A 24,223-nucleotide genomic window follows, 5' to 3' on the forward strand; every position below is an offset into this window, starting at 1 on the left:
AGATTTCATTTAGCAAAGAAAGATATAATATACAAAAGCATGCATTAGTCATGAGCAGATTTTATGGAAATATTTCAAATACAACTCAATCTCGGCCCACGCTAAGTCAAAAATCTAAATATTTCAATTTTTAGCTTGTTTTAAAACATTTTTTATGGTGTATACATCTTGCAAATGGCTGTAATCGAGTTAATGTCCAAAGTTAATTCTAGTACGTTTAACAGTACCCGTGGGAGTACGTTTAGAAGAAATTATTGTTTAAAAAAATCAAACAAACCCCAATTTTCAATTTTATTTTTTCCAGTTGGATTTTCCTTTTTGCAACTCAAATCTATAATCTGTTGTAATACGAAATGTTCAAGGGTACATTATGGATTATACATGTACATCGATCGGATACTTAATGGGATTGTCTTTAAAACTGACAGAGGAAAGATCATTATAAGAAATTAATTGACATATTGCTTGAATACTCACTTTACTTGTATTAATATAAAGGAATAAAAATCACTTGTTTGAAATTTTGTTTGTTTTAATCTTATCCCCCCCCCCCTCAATAGGATTTTGTCGAGGACGTTGACGGTAGAATTAACATTGGGTAACTAGTGTTAGTATTTGAAAGTTGTTAGAAGTTCATTCTAAATGAAGGCATCCATATACATGTAGGAATTTAAACATTAAAAAAAAACTTCATTCTTAAATGCTCACCATTGCCATGTTCTACCGGTGTCAATTTGACACACATACACATATCATATCATGTTCCTCTGTGTCTACGCAGCGGAAACAAGTACACACGAGAATATACATGTAAAATCTTTCCGGACCGATGTCTGCGAATTAAGATTAAATTCAGAGATAATGCTAGACAAAATTTTATTTATCAAAATGCAACTTGATAACAGAATGTTAAAACAAAATATCAATATAAGGAGAAGTGATGAAACAGGAAATGTCAATTTTAATATCTCCCTTTTTTTCCTTTTAAGTACAGTTTATCTTTTGTCACTGAAGGTAAAGTATTTGCATATTTAAATTTTTTATAGATTTGTTCATTGCTATGTCCTTATGACTTGCTTACAGCTAGAATGATCAATGTGACATAACTTTTTAGTGTGTTCCAGTATTGTGGTTTGGTTAATGTTACAGCACTTACAGAAAATGATTATTCGTCTATTTCTTTTCTAAAGTTCTATAAACGATCTTTGTTCAAAGATTTTTCTCCAGATAAGCGTATCATTTTTAGATTTTTAGATACAGTGTATGCAAATGGCTTGTAAAAACTTGCAAATTCATAAATACAGATTTTTAAGCATATCTTTATAAAATTTCCTTGTGTTTTGTTGAGATTTTTAATTTATTTAAAGTCGCATTTCTTCCTGAATGTTGCAAAAATGTATTTTGATGTCAGATCTTCAAAAAATTTATATTGATACGGAAGTTCTGATTGCTTTGACTTCTCTATTTTCTACAATCTTCATACCACTTAAACATAGCCCCTTTTCTTCTCGTATTTATCACAGGGAAAAGGGTTCAGCGTCAAGATCAGCACAGTGGCCGCTCATCTCTGATTGGGAGATTAACAAATACGTTATCACCTAGCAGTAAAATGTTTGAGCTCACTCGAAGAGTGAAAACCTCTCTCGATCAGCGCAAGGTAATTGGTACTTGCCAGTAGCATAAACAAATTTATCGGCTGTGTATTGATTTCATCAATTTAATTTTATTGGTGGAAGGCATCGATCTAGAAGGTATATGTATGTAAGAAAAAGTACGGACAACATCTGTGATGTTCCTCTTAGCGGGACACAAGCAAAACGACGGATGTCGATATTGCCAAATCACAAACTAATTCAATTTTCCTAGATTGTGTTAATGCAGAAAAGTTGGTTTTGGGAAGGAAGTACATCTGTGTAACTAATCTGGTACTTAAGGTAAGAAATTTAATTCATGTTTTGATCTACATTGTTCATTTAAAATATTGTTTAAAAAAATTTTAATTGAAATCTTGTAATATTGCTTTTTTGCACAGATCTAAATAATAGCTAGAGTCCTACTATATTACACGTATAAAACAATTATGTGATTAACATTTATACTCATATATATTTAGTGACATTCGGTGGCTTACAAAAAACAGGGACAAAAAAGTACACGAGAAACACTCAGTGAATTTATAAACTAGTGCACTAGAATAAATAAAACAGCAGATGTTCAGAGAAATCATTAAACCAAAAATCTGTCAGAGGAATTGTTTACTATAAATAGATCAAGTGATATTAAGAAACTGCTTCGAATATTTAGATAAAAGTGACAAGCGCGTTTAAAGTAATCACAACTACAGCCAAGATACGAGGCTCTGTTTCCCGGAACACAAGTAATGTACAGGGACTACCGCCGAGGTGTGGCAATATCAACAGGGATATTGGATGTCCCAGCTAGTAATCAGCCATGCCACGCCACAGAGAGAAGAACTAACAGATGTACAGCGGGGTGTTTGCTGACATCGAGATATTTAGACATCAGCTCTAAATTGTCTATAGAAGAAACACTTTCAAATTTATAAAAAACAAAATTAAATCAAATTCCCATGATAAGGAATTTACTGATTGATAATACAGATCTAAAAAAGCATTGCATATGTACATAAATCGGTTAAAATGCATTTTTATATTCTGAATTACAAACTAAGTGATTTTCTTTTTGCATCATTTGAAACGACAGCAAGTCAATGCACAGCCGATAAGAACATTACACTGCCCACATAGATACTGGAAGATGGTGTTCAGAATTTAATTTTCCCCCTTCAAACTGTCACTTATTGTTAAAGAATCTCTTTATTCTCTGTCTTCTACCGAGATTCGCTTCGAATTTGAAGCAACCATTGCTTTGCGTTCAACAATAATATAAGACAATTATTCAGAAGTCGTAGCTTGCTTGATTTATATCCAGGTATTTTCTGACAAACCCTCGGGTGAACGATAAATACAGAATACTTCAATTAGAAAATTAAAGACTGGTTGTATGTAGTTGACGTTTACACATGTATTAACATTGTTTGATTTGTATGCATATGAGGCTGTGATATTTCACCTGTCGCGTCATGAATCCAATCGCTTTTTTTTTTACTAATATATTCGATGCATTTACGTCGTCTTTATTAAGAATTAGTTCTGCACTCCAGTTATTCTGGTGAATGTTGAAGAATTCTCAATTCGGTTGGAGTTGACTGAATGAAATGCTTTTGTAAAGAAAATATCACCTGGTTTTTGCTGCGTCCGGTAGAAATGATCAAAGTTTCCTTTATTTTGATAGTCATTTTGCTTGGGACTGAAAAAATCGGATGTTAAAATTGATGTTACATTGATTTTCAAGCGTCAATATCGGCTGCAACGATTTTACTTTTAAAACAGAATGATAAAAAAACGACGCTTTTATATTTAATCATCTTCAGAAAATTATACTTTGGGCGATAATTTTGGTCAAATAAATCAAATGAAAGACTGCAGTCTGGCAGTAATGCAAATATTTATTGGCTTCCTTTGAAAGCAATTTTAGAATTGGAATAGTTTTGATGAACAGTATCTCTGTATTGTAATTTTGAAGTAGTCATAATTGAAGAAGTCTGTTTTGCAGTTTCTAATTTTTTTCAATAATATCACATTATTCGAGGCTTAATGTTAATCACTAGCACTTTATCTAATCTTTCACATGAATTATTTTCAATGATTTCGTAAGTTTAATGCACGAGACACATTTTGCCAATATCGAAATATCTTTATGGATTAGTAAAAGACATAAGCTGTTGATAAAGAAACACAGCAACTACACTTTAACATACGGTTGATATGCAGAGAGATATACCGGTATGTGCTAGTATTATAGTCGTACTGCATAAAATTCTGTTTGGTTCCTATCGCTAAAGAGAGTTTGATAGTCAACAAGATAAACTTAGCTTGAAGACATAAGGACTACATTAATGCGCATCTTTAGATCACGACTATTTCTCCTTTCTTTAGGTCTCTTACTTACATGACATGTGATTGCTTTAGACGCGGAGTCAGGTCCATAAACTCGCTCAGGTTACGGCATCCCGTTAACTGCCCATTATTAGATTAGAAATCAGTGAAGAACAATATATGAGCCATATGATATGGATGGAGTAGGATATCTATTTTTTGTAGGTTTTTAGCATTATAACCAAATTACACGCTCTATTAGCCACGATACTAGTAGTTAATAAAAAGTAACCATACATTTTTGTACGTCAGCTATCAAATTCTTTGTCAGATACCATCATAATGAATAAATAATGTCCGATGAGAATCATAATTATTAGATAACTGCTGAACCATTTTATTATCACTGCCGAATCACAAAGCATTTTTCTCCATTTCTACTTATTCAACAATTTTATCATTAAATTGTTCTATTCATTTGTAGCTCTATATAGAATTCTATATAGGTCATCGCTGATGTAATAGCTTCATGTGAATCCCACAACTTCTTCAATATCCCCTCTATCTAAAACTGTTTATGGCCATTTGATTTGAGTACCCTTCAGTGGTTCTGACAGAGACATTTATGCAAATTTCTTCTTTCCATAATCAAGGTTCCAACTTCCATGACCTTCTCAAGAAACTAGTATGATTTCTTTGTCATCTTAACAAGTTAAGAACGTGCACTGCATGATATTGTTACATGCACGTTATATATAGAGTGGCTCAAGAAGAGACATATATTTAGCGCATTCTGTATGTCTACCAGTAGTAAGGACCTATAACCAAAGGCACGCTCTCTCTCTCTCTCTCTCTCTCTCTCTCATTAGTTTAAAACGCTGAATAACACTTGGCATCTGTAAACTATTTTATATTTTTCCATCCTTTCATCGTTTGGGCAAAACCACATCAAGGCAGTTTCATTACACAGTGCAAGTGACACGCGGGTTTCTGCTGTCAAATGACAGAGTTACAATACGAATATACATATACTATAGGTATTGTCTAAATATGTACAGTTCCACCTTGGTTGTACTTTTATGGTGTTTGTCTCTGATCACCTATATTCAAAAACTAGACCAATCTTTATTCATCGAACATCTGCATAGGTAGGGAGCCCTTTTCTTAGCAGGGTTTAATTTAATTTTACCATAATAATAATGATGATGACCATTTCCAATCTCCCCCTAATCCCTACAACTGCCACTCATTTCCTCCATCCAGGAACAATGGTGGCAAATGAAACTTAAAGAGATCGTCGTGACCTAAGTTAGCTTCGTCAGCGAAGTAGCAAATAATAAGACACCAAATAGTATTCTAATTAGAAATATGTCTTTTCTATATCTTCTCTTAACAACTAGCTTCTGAATATGATGCTAATGTTTTATGAGTTGATGTCGAATCAAAAATTGTATTTATGCAGTTTTGCTGCTTATGTTTATTTGTTTTTGTTTAAATATTGTGCTCAAATTTATAGAATTGCCCATAAAGCTCTTGACTATTAACGGTATTTTTTTTTTTGTACAAAGTTTTCATTTGTACATAGCTGACCGGTATAATTACTATTTACTTGCACCGCTTTCTTGTGAATAATAAATATGTCCTATTCAGGTGTCAAAAAGTGACTATGCTGATATTTTAGGTATAAGCTAAATATAATTTACATTTAGTACGTACAAACTATAGTTTGTGGTGTCAAAGGAGATCGTATTAGAAAAGTGGCTACGTTGACTTCTAAGTATTATCGTGTTCTTGGCAATAACTGCAGTATGATTGTACTGTATGTGGTAGCATACGGGTATTTAGTATTATTATATGTTCATGTTAGATACTGGAATCTTATTGGTTTAGACGCAGTTGATAATTCGTTTTGTTATACTTTCATGTTAAATACTGAAATCTGATTGGTTTAGACGCAGTTCATAGTCTGTTGATTCTGTTCTATTACCCTCAGCGTTAGCAACGCACTTAGCAACGGGTAACATTACGAATTGTTACACGCGCGTACGGTTCACCTTAGAATTCAAGTTATTCCTATCTAAAAGCAGTGATGTTTTCTTTAAAATCAAGACATTCAGTATAACAAAATAAATATAGCCTCGAAAACCATTGTCAGCCTCCGCTTCGCGTCGGTTGACAATGGTTTTCTCGGGATGTCAATTTCAACTGTTACCTCCCAAACAGGCACTATTTATATACTATTACCCTCAGCGTTAGCAACACACTTAGCAACGGGTAACACAACGAATTGTGACATGCGCGTAAATTATGCGCGTACGATTCGCCTTAGAATTCACGTAAAGCAGTAAAAAAAGTCTATAAAATTAAGACATTCAGTATAATAAAATAAACAGTCCTTGTTTGGGAGAATAACAGTTGAAATTGACACCCCTTGAAAACCATTGTCAACTTCCGCTTCGCGTCGGTTGACAATGGTTACCTCGGGGTGTCAATTTCAACTGTTACCCTCCCAAACCGGCACTATTTATATAATGTCTTTCGGCGAAAACCCTTACTGTAAGCACTCATTTAATTCAGACGGACTTCGTTATTCTGAATTTCTGTTCATCTGGTACATAGAACAGGCTATCTTACGAAAAAGAATATTTTAATATTTTTGCTTTTGCTTTTACATTGTTTAATCAAACAAATACACTCTGTTAAATTGTCACAACTTGTGTTGATTAGAATGAAAGAAATGTTAATAATACAATAACAGCAAATGCTGAAAACGCTTTAATGAAAGTCTGTCCCTTAATAACACTGAAGGAAGATATACATGTAGTAATACTGATATATTTTAGCAGTCTTATCAATATTGATAATTAATTAATATCTTATGGTGCATTTTATTACTTTTTCTTTAATTAATGATTATCGTTGTATTTAAATATCAGACGTATTGGTTCTTGTTTACAGAAAACCCATTTTTGAATTATATAATCCAAACAAAAAATTGAAGAACCGGGAACTAAGAATACACGCATAACGCATTCCCTACAGATATCTAGATGGTGCATTACGTTGTGCATATTATGCAGTCCTTAATTGCCTATCGATACTTTCACAGTTAGATGTCAATATCTCCGTGGTTTTATTGCAATTTAAAATTAGGTTAATGAAATAACAAGTTGTTTTTACGATGTCGTTTTTTAATAAAATTTCCGACTATCAAAATCATCTAATTTGCATTGCCCGTGGTAGCATGGATGCGCCTTGAATCTTTTAACACCATGAGCTCAACTAAAGCTTGTAAAGAACATGCAAACTTGAAAATGTACGCCAATTAAAACTACTAGGAGCCTCGTCCCATGCCTAATGGCAGTTTGAAAACAACTTGAATATTTTCATGTAATGATATATCTTCTAAAAATAATTGGTTAAAATAGGAACACGAAAACGTTAACTTCAAGAAAAATAACGACCAAATGTAGGGCGAAAATAAAAAATACAAGTGATATTTATTTCAAATAGAGTAATGTTCCACAATTCCCCAGCAGATTAATTAAACAGTTTTTATTGATTCTTACAACTGTTTTGGCCCGGGATTCTTCAACATTTGCCTCCCAGGTACCCTGTACGGATTTAATGTATAGCTGGGACAAGATTAAGGTACGCTGTAGCATTTAGGACACACAGCATGCAGTTGTAATGAGTGGAATGCTGTCGACTCTCTCTCTCTCTCTCTCTCTCTCTCTCTCTGAAAGTCGGTTCAAGACATCCGCTTTCCAACGATGTAAGCGTCAGCTAACTTGGAGTCGACATGCCAGTGCAGAGGCCTGAAAAATTTTCTCTTTTTTATTTCTTTCCATTTTTATATACTATTCCTCATTACATGATACCCATATCTTCTTGCAAAGTTTTTAAATATGAAAGCCCAACAGAAACCGTAAGGAAGAAAATATATTTGCACATCGTCTTTATAAACAAATTATCATTCAAATAAACTGGTCCTTATTTAAATATACTGATTTTAAATTCGAGTGTATTTTTATTCTTTGATATTTTCGGCCTGAATTTGATCGGTATTTGTCCTGGAGTCAACAAGATTCTTTTTTAAACAAAACGTTTCATGGATATTGAAGAATTCAATCAAACCAACATTGGATATAATCAAGTCTGGCAATGAGGGCCCCATGGTAATCTCTTTTGAGAAGTGGACAGGCATAGCTTACATACATGTAGGCTATGCCTGTCCACTTCTCAAAAGAGAATAGGCTTCAGTGCAATCCAGTAGATGTTATTGGTCATTTTGTAAAGGTTCATTTAGATATGGATTTTTAAAACACTTTCTAAATATGTAATTTAATACTGTCAGAACAGTAGGTTCATTTAGATATGGATTTTTTAAAACACTTCCTAAATATGTAATTTAATACTGTCAGAACAGTAGGTACTTACCTACCTAGCAGTATTTATTTGCTTTTATCTGTAGCATGTAAATTTGATAGCATGTAAAGCTGATATCAGTATGTAAGGTTGATATCAGTTTTGGAATATCATGATCCATGTGGTATGAGACATTTTTGGTTGATGGAGTTGCATGACCGGTGCTCCAATAGCTTCGCCGCCGGGTAGATTCTCCGATAAGTCGCTGCTGTGATGGTGTGGAATTGTATGAAAGCGGCGATAAAGAGATCATCTAGAGAAGGTTTTGTTCAACTTTCTGCACAGAATTTTTTAACAAACCCAATATTATATATTTGTGTGAGTCCCGTAACCATAAAAAAAAAGCTAACTTGAAGAACGTTTTACATTAACTAATTAAATGTCAAACAATATTCGGACCAGTATCACATCTCTGTACTATATCGACAATCCAACTAAAGCAGTCGATGGAAGAAGCCCGTGTTTGTCAGAGAAAAACTAATTTACATATTTATGAAAGTTAATCATACACCGACAGATGTGTGTATTCTGCGGAGAAAAGATAAACCTGATAAATGGACGCGGGATGATAACGAGGATCTCAAGTGTCACGTGTCATAGTAACTGTCAATCATTTTATTAATCCTTTTTATTCCGCAGCGGAACAGTATAGTATCACTCTTCAGTGATTTCCGATTGCAAATTGTCGGAATGAGATAGTGTTTTAATCTGGTTTGATTTATTTTTCAAACGGAGAATTGTCATCCCAGAGGTAAGAAAACCGCATCTGAGCTTAAATATATTCCACTGATTTTATGACAAAAGGATTAAATTTTCATTTCATTTATTGTCAATCACTCTGGAATTAAGTTACACAAAAATGAAAGACATCACTTATGCTACAAATTTTCGATACATTTTTTACACGAATAAACGCTGAAATCTTGTTTTTTGCAAACCAGAATTTTCCTAAAATTGTGACAGTATTTCGATAGTGTGTTTACCGCATTTTTAGGGATTTAAACAGGAACCAATTTACATTTATAAACCTTTATTATTTTGAGCGTGATTTTTAACTCATTTTAAGAATAATTTTGTTTTGTTTCATGCTTTGGGCAGTGCACAAAAATTGTCTTGCCGTCATACATGAAACAATTTGAGTGCTAGTTTACCATGAGGGTTGTGTTTTGATTCCCAAGTTTTGTTTTGGTACGTTTTTTGGGGTGTTTTTTTTTTTTTTTGCTATCTCTATTCTGCATTCAGATTACGGGAACTGTGTAATGATTTATGCTTGTTTTATATTCCTGGATATCCATTTACTGTGTTTTCATTTCTTTTGGGTTTTTTTTTTCGTCATGGAAGCAAAATACAGAATTAGTTGTTATACGTATTTTCTAGATACATATATCCATAGATAGGATACTTACTGGTAGAATTTTTTGTTGTTGAGAATACAACAAATTGGTTGCTATCGTTTTGAGTGGATTCAGATGAGTTGTCATCAATATCGACAATTGTAATATGGGGTAAACAGGATACATGTAAATGTATAATCTATCAGTCAAATCCGTAAACATCCGATTAGCCCAATAATCCTTAGATCGTTTGCCGTCATGCCTTTACTTAATAGCCGTATGCCTACATATAACCGGCGCTTTCGGTAAGGTCATCTGATTCATTTCGTTTGTTTGAACACATTTAATGATTCCCCTTCGGATAAAATATAGATCGAAATGAATTTGGAAACATCTATATTACCATAAAACGTTGGTGTAGGTGTTGTAAAAGTGAACGTAAAGCGTTAATGCTACTTTGTTTTGAACACGTTTTTGACGAAACGTTACTAAATTGCATTTGACAGATCACGGCACTTCACCCTGTGCCAAGCTATTCTGACTTCAAAATAGAGATGGACTCATTGCCATTTTTCCTCTTTATATCCTACATGTACGTTTGTAAATAAAATCGCAGTAATTTTTGCCATTTTAAACATAGTAGATAATATGCTTTACAATGTATGAGTTCAAAAGTATTTGAGTTTAGATGATAATCAACATTTTCCTATTTATATAATTTCATTTGTAACCTTAACAGATAATTAAAATCAAGGACGTACATGTACTTTATCATCTGTCTCTATTCAATAGGTGTCGCATGCAGCGAATATCACGCAGGTTTGCGACCGAGGACATTCAAACAATTCTATTCCTAGATAGGTTTGAACGAATTGATGTCATTTATAATAAAGTCTTCATTTACCAAGCAAAACGTGTGTCGTCACAATAAGAGTTTTCAATGTACCTGTATCGAACTAAAGACAGATCACTTAAAATTGACGAGACGTCATCTCGCACAAATTGTCTTGCCTTCATACATGAAACAACCCAGGTGCTAGTTTAGAGTGAGGGTAGTGTTTTGATTCCCAAGTTGGTTTTTTTGTTATCTCTATACTGCATTCAGATAACGGGAATTGTGTAATGATTTATGCTTGATCTATATTCCTGGTTACCCATTTACTGTGTCTTCATTTGTTTTTTGGTTTTTTCCGTTATGGAAGCAAAATATTGAATTAGTTGTTATACGTATTTTCTAGATACACATACTCATAGATAGAATACTTATTGCAGAATTTGTTGTTGTTGAGAATACAACAAATTGGTTGGTATCGTTTTGGGTGGATTCAGATAAGTTGTCTTCAATATCGACAATTGTAAAATGGGGGTAAACAGGATACATGTAAGTGTATAATCTATAAGTCAAATCCGTAAACATCCGATTAGCCCAATAATCCTTAGATCGTTTGCCGTCATGCCTTTATTTAATAGTCGTATGCCTACATATAACCATCGCTTTCGGTCATTTCATTTGTTTGAACACATTTAATGTTTCCCCTTTGGATAAAATATGGATCGAAATGAATTTGGAAACATCTATATTACCATAAAACGTTGGTGTAGGTGTTGTAAAAGTGAACGTAAAGCGTTAATACTACTTTGTTTTGAACACGTTTTTGACGAAACGTTACTAAATTGCATTTGACAGACGACGGCACCTCATCGTGTGCGAAGCTATTCTGACTTCAAAATAGAGATGGACTCATTGCCATTTTTCCCCTTTATATCCTACATGTACGTTTGTAAATAAAATCGCAGTAATTTTTGCCATTTTAAACATAGTAGATAACATGCCTAACAATGTATGAGTTCAAAAGTATCTGTGGTCTCTTGACAGTCATCTTCCCAAGTCAAGGGTTTCTGATCCGCACTCTCCTCACAAACAGTGGGGTACAGAGTGGACCGAAAACGCTTGGCTAGCGAAGATGGTTGACAGTGCGAAGCTTTGAGTTTAGATGATAATCTACCATTTTCCTATTTATATGATTTCATTTGTACTCTTAACAGATAATTAAAATTAGGGAAGTACTAGCGTTCTTTATCCACGGTCTCAAAGGTGTCGCATGCAGCGAATATCACGCAGGTTTGCGACCGAGGACATTCAAACAATTCTATTCCTGGATAGGTTTGACCGAATTGACGTCATATATAATAAAGTCTTCATTTGTGTCTTCACAATAAGAGTTTTCAATGTACCTGTATAGAACTAAAGACGCATCACTTAAAATTGACGAGACGTAATACAGTAAATAGGGAGACGAGTCAGACGACATTTGTTGGAACAAATCCTCCAGCCCTATTAACATTTGGAATACAATACTTTCTGTTGTGTAGTCCACACTGCACTGTTTGGGAGTCGTGACAACCAATGCTGCACCTGTGCACCACTCATATTAATATCAGAGTAACTCCAGACCGTTTCCTGGTGTTATCTGTGCAATAAACAATATCCTGAAATTTTGTCATTAAATATTAAAAATAGTGTAAATTGTTAAAGCAATATGAGCTGTATTTTTTATAATTCTTTTTTCTGCTGAATCCTGCTTGTATGATAAGTCTCTAAGTAACTTAAACTTTTATGGTAAATTAAGTTTGAAAAATTCATTAATTTTTTTAAAATTCTCTTCTAAGGAGTATATAGCAAATCAATTTTTGTACAGGACGACAATAATTCAATTTTGCTCCAATAACGGCTTATTAACGGCTTTTTCCACAAAAATGCAGCTAACAGAAATTTAAAAACCATGATTTTTTTTTTGGTCATCTTAAAAGAAAAACACATTTTCGTAAAAAAAAAATTTCAACATGAAAATTGCAGCTCAATGCTTTAAAGAATTGCTCTCACAAATAGAAATTGAGCAAGGTACGTTGTCATTACACCCACCTGACTCGTAACTAATGCATTTGGTATAAAGTGGTCTGCGTCGGAACAAGGAAATGCAACATTACTAACATGTTTAGAGCATTCATTTTTTATGCATTCTATTTTGGTGCGAGTTTTGAATCCCACTCTTGTCGTGTGGTTCAGATCCTATGCTGATATCTGCTGAATGCGTCTCAACATCAAACAAGATGTACCTGTATTGTTGTAGTTTACTGGAAGACTTTGTAAGTTGAATAGAGTGCAAAAAACCAACAACATAAAACGCCGCATATAGTGTTGGAGTAAAGACATGCACATTTGGTGCAAACCTTTATTGCATAGCGGGAAGAGTACGTCTTTGGATCTTTGTGTCCTTTATATTCAAGTTCGTAAAAATGTACAAGTAACTGGATTGTTTTTTTTTTATGGCTTCGCGCTAGTGTTTTTCATGAGAGAGAGAGAGAGAGAGAGAGAGAGAGAGAGAGAGAGAGAGAGAGTAAACAAGTTTAACGTTTGTCTTTCGATTTTTTTAATCATATTTTATAAGTGTCAAATCGTGATGGCGTACTAGTATTTCATTTTACACCAGTTTAATATTCAATGATTTGCTGGTTCATTATTGATTATATCTAGTAATTTGCAATGATCGCTACCTTGATCGCATTATGCTGTGTAGATTTACAATCATACTATCCTTTCATCATATTTATATAAAATGAAAAAAAAGAAGACTTTTAATTACTTTGTTTAAGATTAAATAATACATTTACCAATAAGATAAAAAAATGTCGTCGGTGCGTGTGCATCAAAGCAAACTGATATCAAAATGAATGATCCGATCCGAGGCTTGGTCAGCAAAGCGGGTGCTCACGAGCGCTCGCCAAAACCGTCACAGACATACGGGGATTTTGGCTAGCAGCATCCCTGCTAAACATGCCTCGGATTGCATGAGATGAGAACAAATGTTGACCTTGCGAGTAAAGCAAAATAACCTATTAACCTTTGTTGTGACCGTTAATTGCAGTTTACAAAAAACACGTACGTTACAGTTTCGGTGAGTAGAATACTTGACGTCTTATTACGCGAGACGACACCTTAAGTGTTCCAGCAGACATCGTACGATGAGAGAACGAGGACTCCGAACAGAGGTCACTAGAGACGATATAGTCAGTGTATCCGTCGTTTGCAATGTTTCAAGAGTATATCGATAATTTTGAAATACCCGGTAGTCCATGAAAAAAAAGGTTAAGAAAATACGAATGAGACATTATTTAACGATATTGTAAAAACCAAATAGATTTTCCCAGATTTCATTCAAATCATGTAATGGCAGAATATTCGTGGCAATACTTTGCAATATCTTATTGTCTTTTATCTTGATCCCGATTATCTTTTAAGAAAGGATAAGCTAAGCTCCTCTCAGAAACTACTTGGCCAATATAGATTTGAGTAAATTTGGTGCTTATCATCCAAAGAGTAATAGGCTAAAGACTGCAACATTTATGACCCCTTTCCTTCGAATCTTGCAAATACATGTATTAGAACGAAAACTCAAAAAATGGCCATTACTAAAATTGTGTGTTATACGGAACACCTCTGTGTTTTGCGTTGCTGGGCTGCATTTTACAAAAGAAATTACGACAAAGTCGTAAATATTTACAGTCTTTTGAAATGGTTTAAGAGAACAAAATTGACATAAAACCATTTGTTAACAAATATTTCAATTCCCATAATTATATTTTCCAGCCATCAGAATAAATCATTGATTATTTGGTGATTAATTAGCATTGATTAATTTTGTCGTAAGTCCTTTTGTAAAACGCAGCCCTGCTCTTTATGTTTTTCACTGCGCCTGTTGCGACACTCTGGTCGTATACACATTCCAACTAGAAGCATGTTAATTACATTGTCGTGTAACTCGAAATGTCCGTGTTAATCGCTGCTGGAAATAGAAATTATAAAATGCATCCTAATTAATCCAATCATAATTCTTTTTCCCCAATCTACTTCAGTTTCAATTTTTCCTTTGTGTTTTTTTTCAAAGACCTGCCGATTTCATTTTAACTATTCCAATTAGTTCTAAACAACATCTACAAATTAATTGATCAGCCTTACTCAATGGGCGTTTGTGCGTTTATGAAATTAAAAAAAATCGATCTTTGAAGTGTCTTCTCTCAGCATTGAGCTTTTCTATTCACCGTATCTACCCATGAGGTATTATTTCTCTGTGTAGAGTGAAATTCAATTAGTTATATAAACCGATTTCAGATTCAATTTTTTATATCAAATGAAGCGGAATGATTATGGTCAATTTTGATATCAATACGACAAAAATCAAATAGGAAACAAAATTGGCACTTCCTAATTAAGGACTTCAATTATAAGACGAAAGTTTTGTCTTTATTTATTTGAGCCGTGTAGATAATCATTTAATTAATTTACTTTTGTAGCTTAAATTTCTTTTTTTGTCCGCGAGGGAAGGAATATTTTTGTTCTTCAGTTTAAATAAAAGGGGTAATAAAGTTGTATATTGGAACAGGTGATCTGTTTCCCATTAGTGTAAACGACTAGACCAATGGCATTACCTTGATTGTAAATCGATTAATGCTTCTTGTTTCCTTGGTCCGCCTGGTTTAATTGGGTTGTTATAGCATGCCTCCATTATCTATACCGATATACATGCACGTTGACGGAGCGAAAATTAGTGGACTGTATGAAGTTGCTCGGACATAAATCTTGTTAAATGACTGACTTGGAGAAAAAAAGTTAAAAGGTCTTTCTTTTTTTAAATATATCAAGAGAAAAAAATGCCACCAAGATTGCGATTGGGCTTAAAAATTGGCATATTACACGTGCAAGTACAGCATGTACCTTTGCTTTTCTTATTAATATGTCCAAACCTGTTCCGTTGTCAAATATATATAATTTATACTCGAACTCGTTTATGTAATAATTTGTATAAGCCAAATATTATTTTTGACTATGATTACCAGTTTGTTTGCAAATGTGATGCACAATACTTACACTGTTGTGTCTTTTTTATGTTTTATAGAATTAGGAGAGGAGATTCAAAATGGATGAAAAACAACAGAAAATCACTGTGTATGTCATGCAGAGCATCTTCAGCGTGATCGGAACCATCGGAAATTCCTTGGTGTTGTACATTTATCTCAGAAAAAAGGACAAGTCAACATCGAGTATATTCATCTTAGCCCTGGCGGGGGCAGACTTTTTCACGTGCCTTGTGATAGTTCCCTTCAATATAATCACTTTATATCTGGACTACAAACACGGCTACGACTTGATGTGTCGGCTGTATATGTTCTTGATAACAGGTGGTGTGCCATTTGCCACCCTCATCATGGTGGCGATTGCCTTTGATAGATACTTCTGTATATGTCATCCTTTCCTTCATGTGATTACAATATTTCGAGCGAAACTGATCATTCTTATTTTGCTCAGCTTTGCTGGAATCCTTGGAATCATGGTAGCACTAATGTACGGAATTAATGACATTATATCGGATCCCAGTTCCCAATCAAATAACTCCTGCTACTCCAACACATCCTCTTCATACCAACAAGTGACATGTAATTCAACAATTTATAACGCCAACATGTCCTCCAATTTATCAGACGATTTAATCAATCATAGCTATGGGATGTGTTCGCCAAATTATGATATATTCAATGAAGATTTTGTTTTACTTTTCTCCAAAATCCATGCTGTGCTATACCTTCTCATGTTCATATTCGTCGTTGTGTTGTATTCTTTGATCTATCGGGAAATACACGTAAGACGGGCAAGAAAAGCCAAAAGGAAGCGGTCTAGTCTATATCCAAGTCAGAGCTGTGCCCCCGAGGCTTCGCTGGGCGACACCCATATGACACTAATGCCCGGGCCCATGTCGGACGGAAACGCAGACGAACCAACTAAGAACGGTCACTCCTCAAAACGACGAAAAATAGGCGCAACTCTAAAAGAAAAGCAATTTTATGCCAACATTCGAACTGCTGCCATGTTGTTCATTGTCACTATTGTTTTCTTGGTCGCTTTTTTACCAGCCCTGCTAATGACCCAAGAACTCATACCGTACAATATTGTGATTTTCTACACTTATTTTGTATACCACACGGCAAATCCAGTTATATATTCTTTTATGAATCAATCGTTTCGGATAGAATTGAAAAATATGTACAGTAAGATGTGCAACGGAAGTCGTAAACATTAATGTATGACTGATTTATTCATTTATTTAATTAATTATTTCTATTATCAAAACGAGTCCTTGTTTTAGAGTTCATAATTACAAAGTTTTAAGATTTTATGTAGTATTAGAATTGCTGGGTTTTTTTTCGCCAATTGCCATAACACTGTCTGCAGTGCCTTAAGTTAAAGGTGAAATGGAGATATGTTTGTCAAGTAGTATTAAATGTCCGTGCATTGTTTCTTATTGATTATAACGAATTTTTTTTTTAGGGAAATGTAAACATTTTTCCTTAGAAAATAAAAATGTGCGGGGTACAATGTATTTACGTTTTGAAATATGAGTTTGAGAATGTATTATTTTTGTTTGATGTCCTTTATTCAAGTACCGAGTTAAAACAAGAATTCACGCATGTCAACAACTTTTGAATGGGCTTCTTTGGCAAATACTGAAATCAAATATTAGTTTACAAACTTTTAAGTATGCCGGTTAGCTTCTGGGGATGATTTTATATTGATTTATTGAACGTTAATATGTCTGAACATTCATATCAAAATAATTTTCCTACACAATTCTTTCGTAAAGAAAGTAACCCCAACGAAATACTGTGTTGATTTTAAATAGCCTAGACATGTCGATAACCTCAATGACCGCAACTTTAATAGAGATTTGATATACATGTACAATACATGTCATTTGTATTCACTTACGAAAGTGTGTATAACGGGAGGTAACCTCGGTTACAAGACATGTGAGTGTAGAAACTTCCACGTACTTTATCAAGAAACCCAATTATAAATGTTTTTTTAGCTTATAATAAAATTGTGGACAACTCCATCTGAAGTTGTAATTTTTTTGTGGGTGTGTAATCATAAAAGACATGTATTTCCACGTCATTCGATGTACATTTCAACGAATGATAAACCGGACCTAAAATAAAAGGTAAGCAAACAAAGAATTACACCCTGTAGATAAACATGTATTTGAATAAACGATGAACAACAAGAAAAATCGCTTTGCATTCATTTTTATAATTAAAAAAATATTGTTCAGAGATGTAGGTATAACGAAAGACATTTCCCTTTGCATGGTACTATAGTAAATCTGGGATCAATCGGTTAAAAATGCCACTATTAAGGGGCAAATGAGATCTTGATATTTACTTCCATTTGGTTTCCCCTGTTTGCCCATGCAATGGCACAAAACTGTCAAAAAACGTCAGAGGCTTTGAATATTTTGAAGCAAATACGGCAAAGGATAGATACTGAGTACAATGGGAGAATGATTGTTACGTCAAAAATGGGAGATAACTTTCAACAATGTGAAACTCGTCGATTTCTTATGAAAACCGATTGTAATTCAATTCGACAGTCGCGAAAAGCAATTCAAAAAAATGGACAGTTTATTCAGGAACCACCCACCAGAATAGACAAAATCGTCTTTTAAAAATAGAATAAGACGAATTTAGTTTTCTGTTTCAATTCTCATTTAAATCGATCACACTAAAAGATAAGGCATTGTTTTTTCTTCTTCTTTTTTGCATGGCATACTTTATCTTTTGTTTAGAGGGATTCTTTATTCGAGAGATTATAAACTAGCAGCAGTTCATCTTACTTGCACATTCCACGCGGCCAAATGGATGAAACGTTTAGTTAGGAAAATGTCAACTGGAGAGGTTTTTAGTTATTCTTGTTTAAAATAACTTTTAATTTCACGTGGATTAAGCGAAAAGAAATTTTTCGTTCATTACCAAACATCAGACAGTTCAAACCTCATACATTTTCAAAACATTGCGGGAATCTTTGTTTAAATACCGGTATATCGTTTCAAAAATGTGGTAGTCCTCAGAAATAAACGCATGTTTTTTGTTTTTGATCATGAATTTTATTTATTTATGCATTGTTCTTTTTGGGAAGAAATCCATTAAAATTTTTCTTGTCGGGCACTGAATTTAGGAAACTGCATTATTGAAATGCCTCTTACTATTCTTTTCGCTTTATTTCCCTAAGACGTTTCAATCGATTTTTACCAAGGTTGGTTCAAATGGCTTCCTTTGCCAAATTGGTGCTGGATATACGACCAAAGGGGCCCTTTTACTTAGTGCTTACGACAGATGCCGGAAGGCCTGCTTCCCCCTTCACTCTCACACAGGTTTCCTCAGAGAAGAATTGCAATGCTTCTGTGTCCATGCAAGCTTTTTATTACTGTCTGCGAAGACTTCGGTGCTTTTGAATTAGCAATCAAATCAATATTCAAGATGACTAAGTCACAGGTCATCGGAGCTGCTTGACAAAGTCATTTCCGCGATGAGTTCTAGACCAAGGAAATTACTTTCAACTACAAAATTTTGTTTTTGTTTTTTTTTTTCATTCTGACCTGCGTCATCAATCGTATGCACTTTAATTTTGAGCTACGGAGATTGCGTCACCATCACCATGTTATCATGGCATATCTGAGGCCCCATTTAACAGAATCAAAGTCTGACCTCTAGTTTGAATGATGGCAGTAATTTTTTTTCTACCTGCGTTACTTGAAAAACTACTAGAATATATACCCCAAATTCATTACCAATTTACATAGACTCCATGCTTACATCACCAACATAATTCAACACAAGTGTATGTCTTTTACAAGATTCAGGAAGAGAAAATGTTATTGATAAGATGTTCTTTTTACCATATTTTAGGGGTAATGTTTGATATAAAAATTTACGTCTTTTATGGTGGCGTAAAATAGGCATCTGAATGCCCAAAATGAATGCCTAATATGGTATCTTTGTGAGCAAGGCATTGGCCTATGCGTTGTCACGAAATTATTTTGGACTCGGCTTCTATCGATTAACACAAATCGTACTTTATAACTTGTTCGTCTATTTCTACGTTTCGTCAAATATAAGTAAACGTATTAAAGTGATATTTGTCGGTTTTCAACACGATGTTTTCGTTGCATATAAGATACTTGGTATACAAACGTTTCCTTTTTCAATCAGAATACCGATATGCTAGTAGTTTCAAATGATTATAATTAAAGCAATATGAGCTGTATTTTTTAGAATTTTATTTTTCTGTAAAAACCTGCTAGTATGATAAGTCTGCATATAACTTAAAATTTTATGATAAATAAGGTTGGAAAAAATCATTAATTTTTGTTAGAAGAAAGATATCTCCTCTAAGGAACATATAGCAAATCAATTTTTTGTACAGGACGACAATAATTCAATTTTGCTCCAATAAGGCCCCTTAACAGCCTTTTTTTCCCCAAAATTTGGCGAAAAGAAATTTAAAAACCATAATAGTTTTGTCATTTAAATAGAAAATAACATTTTCGTAATAAAAAAAAATTGCAGCTCATATTGTATAAAAAACTATAAAATAGCTAATATTTATCTTTAACAGAGAGGGGTTTTTGTCAGGAAAAAGATCTGTTTCACAGAAAGTTTATGTTTTATAGATTACACCCATAAAAGAAATTGTTAATCCATGCGATTATAATACTACAAAACATCTATGTATCTACTTGGATAAATGCTTTATGCAGAGAAAACAGTTCCAGGGCCTATGAAGTATTGTATAAAACTGTCTTGCATGCTGTAGCCTTTATGTTATAATTTTCTTTTGTCTGTCATTTGATTTCATTTTGACTGTATGTCAACATGGTGATGTCAATAAACCATTGAACTGAATTGAATTTTGCAGCATTTTCGGAAATCCAGGACAAGTGTCCGTCACTCTAAAGCTTGGGACATCTCTGAATTTTTCGATTTTTCATGAATATTTATAATTCTAAATCCACTAGCTACAAAGCAAAACTCGTTCGTTTTAAGTGATAATGTCATGAACACAAATAAGCCTACGCATACGTACGCAAGTATTTGTTTAAATTAAAAAAGAAACTTGTCACTATATGCACTAATCGACTAGTATAGCTTTGACATTTACTAGTCATTTACTTTGGTTAACAAAAGTAAAAATCAAACAAATGAATATTAAACACGTGATAGTGGTCAGAGTTCTTTTATGTGTGTGTGTGTGTGTGTGTGTGTGTGTGTGTGTGTGTGTGTGTGTGTGTGTGTGTGTGAATACGTTTACAGTTCTTGAAAACTTGCACTAAAGAAAAAGCCGATTGATCAACATAAAAATTGCCATGTTTCGTTGGTTTGATATCGAACAGCGTTTTCAATATGCACATTTCCTCGAGGATGAATAGTGAGTACATTTCATTGAAATATTGATGATGGCGACAATGTTTAGTACAATTTACGGCGATAATGCAAACTTTTGAGAAACAAGAAATGCGGAAGCCTTCATACGCGTGGTTTCAATTGCACCAAATGTATGCATCTGACCATACGCGCTTCCCATCTAGTTAATTTTTCTAATGTAGTTATAGAGCCTAAAGGGTATATAGACTTATCATTCGTCATATACAAAATTAGATTGGGAGAGTCTATGGTCTGATTTTCGATTTAACTAACAGAAGGCTAGATTCAAAAATTATTTTGCGATTTAATAACGGGGCTACATATAATTCTAGAGAGCTACCAACTGAAGAAATCTCGCTAACCTCCGTTCGAAAAGAGCGGCGTATTTCCAAACCACATTGGATTTCCTGAAAGTAAAATAAATGTAGATATTTTCTTGATTTATAAAAGTAATACGATGTACTTTACATGTAAATACTCAGTATATTCCCTACTTTACTTAGAAGAATGAATATGTGTTTCACTATATTATTCGATTCTAAGGCATGCAAGCTAAAAGTGACACATTTAAAAAAGTTCTACAAGTAACGCAAATTTTTAATATATATTTGCTAAATTTTAAAGAATTGAATTGTCTTTGATGATTTACAGCTATTTGGAAGTTGTTCTAGAGACGGTAAACTATTTGAAAACACTATGTAATTGTTACAAAAGCTAACCCTGTAGCTACTCTCATGGTCGACCACAAGCATTTAAACACAGATAATGTAAATCAGGCGAAATTGACATTCTTCCGGTGTTCAAGCCAATGGTTGACGTCCTCAAATGGATGTTTGGCAATGACCACTGAGGCATTCATGAATCTGACAAATTGTTCGCAGCTATAAATCCTCGTTAATCTATTGATAGGGTTATTTTATTCTGAATTTATTGCATAGAAATAAAAAAAAAAAGGATGTTGACGACCTTTCTAAAAAGAAGCTTTTGTTTGATGAATCACTGCAAACCAATGGCAAAGCTGGCCTTATCATTGATGTTTTTTAGGGTAAAAATCATTGATTCGCTCTCTATCTCAAATTTGACCGCCATTAGATTCATAAAATATATCTGAGTATTTTTGTTATTTCAGAGGTACTTGCGCTTTAAAAATAGTAACAGACATGCAAAATTTATTAACAATATACTAGTATTACATGTATTTGTAAGCGTTCTTCAACATTGAGCTTATTTGCATGTAATGACCAACAACTTTTCTGCTCATTATGAACAAGAAATACTGATGTTGCTATCAATCATATGTTTCTCTGTAATGCTTGTCTTGCTTGCTTGGTTCAGTCGGTTGTCTACAATACGTGTAAATATCAAAGTAGATACTAGTATTCATAATTTCAAACTAAATACATGTACTATTATGTGCACGTGCCGGAATAGGAAGGAAGTGAAATATGTCGCACTAAAAAATAAAAATTATTATAGCATTGAATGGTTTATTTTTGACGTCGTCGTGTCAATAACTGCCGTCCGGTGAACAGACAAATTGAATAACGCGCGTTATGATAATTTGTCTACTCACCTGACGGCAGTTATTGACACGACGACGTCAAAAATAAATTATTTTATGCTTATATTTACATTCCCTTACTGATAAAATCAATTATTTTATTAAACAAATCGATACAAATTGCAGATCACGGAGGGAGTAAATTAGTAACATCAAGAACAGCTGTTTTGTAAAACCGGTGTTAACTGGTTATCACTTAGACTGTTACTTAAAGATGAGCATGAAAATATAGTCCATGAAAAATACATGTACCTCTTAATTTTGCCTTTAACAATACAATAAACTTTATAGTTAAATATTATAAAACATTGGTTTTAACAACATGTATGAAATATAATTTTTAACTGATAACATAGAAATCAATAATTGGGAACTACGGTACTTATGTAAATTACATGTAAATTCATACGCAGTGGTTAGGTTGTTGCATTTAGAGGCATTTGAAGATCAGAGAATTTAATGGAAAAACAGTAGAATGTAAACATATACATATAAGCATAGCATGACCAAACTTGCACACTTTTTTCTTAAAGGAATAAGGAACCATTCTTTGAGTAATTTCGGTCGAGGCGTGATCAAATCCAATAAAGCCCAGTCTATAATTATCACCTCATACTATTCAAAGTTTGATTCTTACTTATTTTTGTATTACTTATGTTTATATTATGTTTTGCAGTTAAATATCAAGTTATTGACATTTATACGTTATTTTCGTATTTTCGTTATCACTAGTGTCAACGATATGTATTGGACTATACGTTACAATTTGAACCACAGTGTTATCACAGACAACTTGAAGACACTGGAAAATGTAAATATTTAAAGAAGCTAACATATTCTAAATTCATGGACAAAAATTGACATTTTTGAAGTTTACTCTATAATCGACATACGATCTCTACCAAAAATGCATAAACAGACTCATATTAATTAAGTACATGTAAATGGCAGCCCGGTCCTCGGGGCTGCAGTAAATCACTGTATCTTGATCGCATGATGAAACAGTGAATCTCAAATCCATAAACTGGATTACACAATAGCGTTTAGTTTAATTTTTATTATTTCAGTCAAGGGAAAAATCAAAACTGAATGGCAATATCCTAAGATATGATCGTCACGCAGACGGCTGTGCTTGCCAGTGGACGGGGATATCTATTGCAGACCATTGTTTTATCATGGCGGTTTAAGATACCACTGTGACCATTAAGATTTTTATGTGAACGATAAGAGATATCCATGAAATAGACACGCTCTCAATTACTGCGAAAAACGGAACTTAACGAAATCTAAACCACATAAAATAAATTGATAAATATAAGAGCAAATTGGTTGCCAATTTGTCGTCTGATGTAACTCTAGTTTTAAAGGGGCATGGTCACGATTTTGGTCAAAAATTATTTTTACGATTCTAATGTTTACAAAGCCTCAGTAAGGCATTTTCAATAGTTTAAATTTGAGTTTCATTCGTTGAATTATAAGCGAGTTACAGAGCTTGCAATTCTTTACTATGTAAACAAAGCGTTTGTTTACGTTTTGAATGTTGCTCAGGTGAAAATTCCAGTTTTAGACCTAAAATAAATATGTTAAACGTTAGGAACTGTTTATTTATGCTTAAAATGAATAAAAAGATA

At 33.6% G+C, this 24,223-nt stretch overlaps 1 protein-coding gene across 4 annotated transcripts; it reads left to right on the top strand.

Annotated features, from left to right (window-relative positions):
* The first annotated feature begins 1,491 nt into the window (after positions 1 to 1,491).
* On the top strand, positions 1,492 to 17,665 carry LOC128190705 (olfactory receptor 5D14-like). 4 transcript variants are annotated; one of them, XM_052862846.1, is made up of 3 exons: positions 1,492 to 1,657; positions 1,867 to 1,934; positions 15,676 to 17,665. In XM_052862846.1, the coding sequence occupies exon 3, from the start codon at positions 15,697 to 15,699 to the stop codon at positions 16,852 to 16,854; it is 1,158 nt and encodes a 385-aa protein (XP_052718806.1). In that variant the 5' UTR covers positions 1,492 to 1,657; positions 1,867 to 1,934; positions 15,676 to 15,696; the 3' UTR covers positions 16,855 to 17,665. The 4 variants fall into 4 exon arrangements, with proteins under 4 accessions (XP_052718806.1, XP_052718803.1, XP_052718804.1 ...); XM_052862843.1 differs by having other exon boundaries at positions 1,492 to 1,934; XM_052862844.1 differs by lacking the exons at positions 1,492 to 1,657; positions 1,867 to 1,934 and adding an exon at positions 8,938 to 9,138.
* Positions 17,666 to 24,223: the final 6,558 nt, after the last annotated feature.

Source organism: Crassostrea angulata, chromosome 6 (assembly GCF_025612915.1).
Source record: "Crassostrea angulata isolate pt1a10 chromosome 6, ASM2561291v2, whole genome shotgun sequence".
NCBI lineage: Eukaryota > Metazoa > Mollusca > Bivalvia > Ostreida > Ostreidae > Magallana > Magallana angulata.